This window comes from Jatropha curcas, chromosome 1 (genome assembly GCF_041381405.1).
Source record: "Jatropha curcas cultivar XTBG-Jc1 chromosome 1, XTBG_Jcur_1.0, whole genome shotgun sequence".
NCBI classification, from domain to species: Eukaryota; Viridiplantae; Streptophyta; class Magnoliopsida; order Malpighiales; family Euphorbiaceae; genus Jatropha; species Jatropha curcas.
In genome coordinates this window covers 7429094-7436187 of record NC_143151.1, presented here as the reverse complement: position 1 = coordinate 7436187, position 7094 = coordinate 7429094, and the positions used below count along the sequence as shown (strand labels likewise).

General features: G+C 33.0%; 1 protein-coding gene across 8 annotated transcripts; it reads right to left on the bottom strand.

Moving 5' to 3' along the window:
* Positions 1–784: 784 nt before the first annotated feature.
* Positions 785–6043, bottom strand: LOC149498915 (uncharacterized). Of its 8 annotated transcripts, none has more exons than XM_089720182.1 (5): positions 5889–6043; positions 4491–5119; positions 2456–2516; positions 2176–2252; positions 785–1116 (listed from the first exon to the last, which is right to left on the bottom strand). In XM_089720182.1, exons 2-5 carry the CDS (start codon positions 5097–5099, stop codon positions 847–849), a joined length of 1017 nt encoding a protein of 338 aa, XP_089576308.1. In that variant the 5' UTR covers positions 5100–5119; positions 5889–6043; the 3' UTR covers positions 785–846. The 8 variants fall into 8 exon arrangements, 7 of the variants coding, with proteins under 7 accessions (XP_089576308.1, XP_089576312.1, XP_089576324.1 ...); XR_016320451.1 differs by having other exon boundaries at positions 1014–1116; positions 2176–2266; positions 5889–6041; XM_089720186.1 differs by having other exon boundaries at positions 1026–1082; positions 5889–6042.
* Positions 6044–7094: the final 1051 nt, after the last annotated feature.

The window sequence follows — 7094 nt, the reverse complement described above, 5'->3', positions numbered from 1 at the left end:
TAGTAATATTTTATTATTATTATTATTATTATTTATTCAAGCTACAAATCTAAAAAAACATTTTAAAAAGTTTGAAGTATATTATCTAATTTCGGTTCAAAGTCGAAATAAAACAAGAACCAGCAATTTCAAACTGTGTAAAAGTGGTTCGATTTTGGTTCCACTTTTTTTTTATAACCGGAACCTGCAATTTTGAAACCAAAATCAGTGATTCTGAAACCATGGTCATTCCCACTCACAATGAAGAGATAAAAAATATCAAATATGAAGATAAACAACAATAACAAAAATAAAGAAAACATAAATATAAGTTTATTAAAGTGAATGAAATTAAAAGGGAAAGAAAGAATAGAAAGTAGGAGCTATTGATATGACTAGAGAGAAAAAAGGAAAAGGATTCCAAAAGCCAAACATATCAATGGTTACTTTTATTGATAATTGTCTTAACTATTTAGACAAAGATAATAATAAAAAATAATTACTGACACTTTAATTACTCTTTTACACTTTATATTTACAAACTATACTATTAACGAAAACATATAATTAAATTGATTTTACTTTTGTTACTCGCCTCAAGTGGAGCATACAAATCTTTTATGCTCAACTTGCTTAACAGCAGCTTGTTCAAGCTGAAGGCCGGTTCAGGATTCTTCAATGGAAGCAATGTCCTTCTCTAATGTTTCAACTCGGGTGTCCATTCTGGTTTTGGTTCGAATCCAGCAGGTCAGACCAATGATAGAGATGAGAACATTGAGAAGCAGAGGAGATAACAATAAGAATATGAACTCAATAAGGAAATCTGAAGAGAGTTTCTATTGATTGTATATTCTGGTTACAAGATTTCTAACTCGTTACTTGAAGAAGGAACAAAGGAAAATAACAGATATCCAAAGAAAAAGATAATGGCTGACGAATCAACACCCAGGCAATTGCTCGTGCAGAGAATTCTGCCAAACATACCATATGCCAAAGATACCTTCCCTCTCCAATTGGTCCACAATTCTGCCCATCAGCAGACCTGCATCTTGTAGAATACACTAAAAGGGGCCTTGGGCCTGGATCATTTCTATCAATTTGTCCTGGATATAGAGCTATAGTGAACAAGTCTGCAACCTGTTGATCAGTCTTAATATACTCTGCTTTGATAATTCCATTGATGATATTTTCTCTTACAAAATGACAATCTATTTTATATGTTTAATTCTTTCGTGAAAAACAGGATTGTTGGACATATGCAAAGTAGATATGTCATCGCAAAATAGAGAGACAAGATCTTTATGAACACATAAATGAGTTTAAATGATAATCAAAAATTATTATCACATGCTACCTGACGAAAAGGATAAAGAAAACTCTTACATATGGAGGAATCTTGAAAGGAATAATCAATAGCCAAGTGAGCCGAATGGAGAATATAAGCAGCAAATCAACTACAAAAACTAGTAGGCAAAAAGACTTGAAAACACATATCAAAAGACAAAATTTGATACAGTAAGATGAAATATTATCACAGAAGTTTTCACTTCGAAAGGGAGAGAGATGGTAATGGACATGAAGCCATGATATGGAAAATGCAAAGACAGATCGATGCAATGCAATAGTCTTGAGGAGAACAATTTTCAATGCCAGCAATCAAGGAGAAATCAATCAAAATCAATAAATTCACTTTGTTGGTGCAAGTGTCGTGTTACTTGAACCACAAAAATCAATAGAATGAAGCAGTCCAGGAGAAAGAAGAAACAAAAATAAGACCAAAAGAGAGATCTCAAGTAGACAGGCAGGAATCACGATTGAGTTTTAAGGTTATTTTTGTTTTAGCAATCCTTTAGTTATTGTACTTGCAGCTTGACATGAACAAAATAAATGAGGATTGACAGTTTGATAACAAAGTACAAATTTAATTCTGATAGTTTGATCAAGATGAGTATGACTAATATACCACAAAAAGCCTCAAATATACATAATTTTGCAAGCAAAAACAGTAAAACTTCAAAATTTTCACAAAAGCATCAGTCTGTTTACAAACAAGCATTCATCACATATGGAGAATCTATGATTGAAGACATAACACTAAAAACATTAGCATAGAGCCCATGCATTAGTAACAAAATAGTAATTTCAATAGGAATTAAGTATCATAAGAAATTAAATACTAAAAAGGGTCAGTCTGACCTTGTATTTAGCAACCTCTTCACTCCCTACCTTGAGATCACCCCTGGTGAAATCTTGATAATTCATCTTATGTGAATCTGGGTTAAATTTACTGTAAAATTAAAGACAGGTTTGATCATTCATAATCAACATATTCAAAATAGTGATTTTTCCAATTATTACTATAACAGCAATGCCAAACAGATCAACTAACAAAATTGAAAAGTTCTTTTGCAGAATCTATAATAAAATTATAGCTTTTGGGGACCAATTACTTGAACTGGCCATCTAGCATCAATACCATGTTGTTCCAAGCTCTTGCATAGTTCATCTGTCAACAACTTTGAGCTCTCCACATATTTCTGATCAAACAAACAAAAGGAAAGAGTAAATATATCACTTTGTTCAAATTCTCTTACTGAAACCTTTAACAAAAGAAGACAGCAATATTGGTTTCTAATGCATCAATGTCCACTCTTAATTCTTTAATCTGATTCACTCCCTCTGGAAAAGGAAATTTTCAAGAACTTGCATAACAAGGGAAGGGAATTTAAAATGAAGCATATGGATGTTAAATTATATATATAAAATAGCAAATAAATCAGCAGCACAAAGCATATTATAGGTCAGAATTTATGTATAAAATTATTATGATTTCTTCACATCTGCAGCCTCTAGTAGTTTATTGTAATTGCTCTTCCTGAAACAAAAAGACAGCGAATTAATTTACCATTTATATAGATTTAAATGTTATAATTGAATTCTTTTAGCTCTGTTTATAGCTAATTTCTTCAAAATTAGAATCATAGTACAATTTATATGCTTTCTACAAATTTAGAATCATAGTACAATTTATATGCTTTCTACTGAACCATCTGCAACAAACTTCCAAGATTAAATACCTGAAATTTTTATGTCTGTTTAAGTTTTTCAAATCAAGCCTAAAATATATCCCGTCAATGAACACATCTAATGCAAACCAACAATGCTACAAATAGTTACTGAACAAAACATTAATTTCAACAGAACACCAAACACTAAAATCCCCAAATCCCATATAATCAAAGATTGAAAAAAAGAAAATAACTGAAATTGAGCAGCAAAATCTGTGGAAACTGATGAATGCTGATCAGCGTTAGCTATTGCGTCGATTTTTTTGTGATATGTGGGAGCAGTCTATTCTCTCACTGCTAACTTTTAATATATTTTAAAGCTATTACCTTTTAATATATTTTTTTTTGTGATATGTCTTGACGGCGTCGTAACAGACTTCTGAAAAGCCCCAAGCCCTCTTTCCTTTTATTCATTTTCTCTTCCGCCGAATAGAGTAACGAGACAAGAAACTCGGCCCCTAACTCCCAAGTCATCTAGTCACTCCCCATTTGGTGGAAGGCTATGGTTTAATTTTATATTTCCCAGCTGCATTGATTCGCAATGTTAAGCCAAATTCTATTTGCTAAATGGGTGGGATAATCATCTAATTCTTTTGTTTCAGCCTCATATTGATCTGATGGTAGTGACTTCCTGTCGTGAGGGCAAATGCAAATAGGATTACTCTTAATATTAGAAGGATAGGTGAAAACATAATCCCACATAAACCCTTCTTTAAACCCGTCTCGTGTCAAGGACAGGTGAAAACAAACTCTTGCCTCGCAACATGTTACCCCCTGTATACACTATTTGGGAAATGGGAAATTCTGAGTCTAGAAAATTAACGTCTGGTTCTGGTTTTAAGCTTCAAGATTCAGATCACCCAATAAGAAACGAAGGTTACAGAGCTCTACCTTTCCACTACATTGTGTCTTAATTACATTTTTCATGCGTGCATAAATCAGTGATATTCTTATGTAAAAACTGACTGATTATGTAACGAGACTTCTAATCATTCCTCCTGTTACCTTGACAATATATCTGATTCTGATCACTGGAAAAAAATAGATTTATATGTTGAAAATGACATCTCGAAATGCGAAGCAAGATGCATCATTCAGGTTGAGATGCTGACTTGCCTGTCAATGGTTATTCACTGAACCGGCCATGCCTAATTAGAGTAGCAGTAGTAGTAATGGGAGAAGCAACAAAAGATTGAAACAAAAGACGCTGAATCAAAAGCATTATCAATTCCAATTGCAACTGAAAACAACAGATGGTATTGTTATTCTTCATAATGAATCATTTCAGCAAGTGGCAACAAGGTCACCAAGACAAAAATGTAAATGACAGTTAAAATCACAAAAATTCAGCACATAAAATCTCAAATGGAGCTATAATGACAAATAAAATTATCAAAACCTCTCAGCCAATCTAGCAGTAACTTGTCTAAGCTTCGAGTATACCTTTCCAGCAGGAGACCCTAAAATGAGGCTGCACAGAGAATCTCTAGCAATTTTAATGTTTTGAAAAGATCCTAATATGTGAATTTTAGTGTCAGCTATCACAATTCTTGTTTTCGTAGCATTCTCAATAGCAAACTTTGTTTTGCCTCCTTTACCCGAGAGTCTTCCAATGGCACGAGACAAGTGCTCACCTCTAAGGGTTTTAACATCTTTGATTTCGAAAGAGTCCACATATAGTTCATCCAATCGCAGTAGTGCAATAGCATCTATAACATCAAAGCCTAGCATGAAGGCGTGTACAAAATCTGCACATTTCTGCAGGTTACTAACATCTGGTGTATCAGATCTGGTTTTTAATTCAACCTTTCTACCCTTGAGGTTCATACGGATATCAATCTTCATTTGCTCATATATAGGAGTGTAAATATCCATCCACGCTTTTTTAAGAGGTGAATACCTATGTGGTGGAACCGAAACCTTCCTAAATTGAACTCGACCATCAGACATCTCATGAGCCTTCAAAGGCTCAAACTTTGGCTTCACCGGCAAAGATGTTTCATCTATAACCTTTTCTACTTCCATTGAACAAGAAGCTTCACCAGACTGCATTGTGATTGATCACCCAAGTTCTGGAATAACAAAACATTTGATTATGATGTAATATATTCATTCAAAAATGCCATTCAAAAAGTTCTAACAATATAATCCTAACATCATAAACCCATGAAAAAGAGGTCCAATACGAACATGATAACAGACTATAAAAGAAGCGAATAAATTCCGTGGCATGAAATTCAACACATAAACAGCAAAATCACAATAATCAATGTAAATTCAGGCCATGATCTTTTCTCTGTTTTCTTTGTAGAATACTATTATCTAATTGAAAAACAGAATATAGGAACAGAATAACGGGAATAAAAATTGCCCCATCCGACAATCTTTTGCCATTCACAAAATCCAAACCATTCCAGAACTGACTAATATAATCCTACTTCAGTACGAAATCTGAGCTATACTAACTGAACCCCCCAACCCAAAAACAAAGAAAAACATCCTTTCCTTTCAAAAGTTTCAAGGAATTACTTCACCAAAACATTCATGGAAACGATTCGAATAAAAGTCTCACAAGCAAAATGAAGCTGAAGGCAACAGCACACCAAATTTCATTAATCAACAGCTATTTGTAAACCAACTCTGATTTTATGATCCAAAAGGCCATCACTCAGATTCATACTGTGCAATTGGAATCACAAGTTTATAATTTCAACTGAAAATAATAAAACAATCATAAATTTGGAAGCAAGAATCAAAGAACTATCATACCATTGAATTCGATTTTAAAACCACTGAATTAACGAGAACTGAAAATAAAATCAAAGAAAATTCCTTACTCACCAAACGCGGATATAGCAAGATTTTATCAATGCTTTCGTTTGAGTGTAATGGGGAGCGACTAGATGACTTGGGAGTTAGGGGCCGAGTCCTTTCTTGTCTCGTTACTCTCGGCGGAAGAGAAAATGAATAAAAGGAAAGAGGGCTTAGGGTTTTTCAGAAGTTTGTTACGACGCCGTCAAGACATATCACAAAAAAAATATATTAAAAGGTAATAGCTTTAAAATATATTAAAAGTTAGCAGTGAGAGAATAGACTGCTCCCACATATCACAAAAAAAATCGACGCAATAGCTAACGCTGATCAGCATTCATCAGTTTCCACGGATTTTGCTGCTCAATTTCAATAATTTTCTTTTTTTCAATCTTTGATTATATGGGATTTGGGGATTTTAGTGTTTGGTGTTCTGTTGAAATTAATGTTTTGTTCAGTAACTATTTGTAGCATTGTTGGTTTGCATTAGATGTGGTCATTGACGGGATATATTTTAGGCTTGATTTGAAAAACTTAAACAGACATAAAAATTTCAGGTATTTAATCTTGGAAGTTTGTTGCAGATGGTTCAGTAGAAAGCATATAAATTGTACTATGATTCTAAATTTGTAGAAAGCATATAAATTGTACTATGATTCTAATTTTGAAGAAATTAGCTATAAACAGAGCTAAAAGAATTCAATTATAACATTTAAATCTATATAAATGGTAAATTAATTCGCTGTCTTTTTGTTTCAGGAAGAGCAATTACAATAACTACTAGAGGCTGCAGATGTGAAGAAATCATAATAATTTTATACATAAATTCTGACCTATAATATGCTTTGTGCTGCTGATTTAGTTGCTATTTTATATATAATAATTTAACATCCATATGCTTCATTTTAAATTCCCTTCCCTTGTTATGCAAGTTCTTGAAAATTTCCTTTTCCAGAGGGAGTGAATCAGATTAAAGAATTAAGAGTGGACATTGATGCATTAGAAACCAATATTGCTGTCTTCTTTTGTTAAAGGTTTCAGTAAGAGAATTTGAACAAAGTGATATATTTACTCTTTCCTTTTGTTTTGTTTGATCAGAAATATGTGGAGCTCAAAGTTGTTGATAGATGAACTATGCAAGAGCTTGGAACAACATGGTATTGATGCTAGATGGCCAGTTCAAGTAATTGGTCCCCAAAAGCTATAATTTTATTATAGATTCTGCAAAAGAACTTT

Excerpts from the sequence above, each read along its gene's own strand:
- LOC149498915 (XM_089720182.1), bottom strand. The coding sequence starts at position 5,099 with ATGCAGTCTGGTGAAGCTTCTTGTTCAATGGAAGTAGAAAAGGTTATA. Across the intron at positions 2,253-2,455 it reads CAAGAGCTTGGAACAACATG|ATTCACATAAGATGAATTAT; the intron begins GTATTGATGCTA and ends AATTTAACCCAG. Across the intron at positions 1,117-2,175 it reads AAGAGGTTGCTAAATACAAG|GTTGCAGACTTGTTCACTAT; the intron begins GTCAGACTGACC and ends ACTGATCAACAG.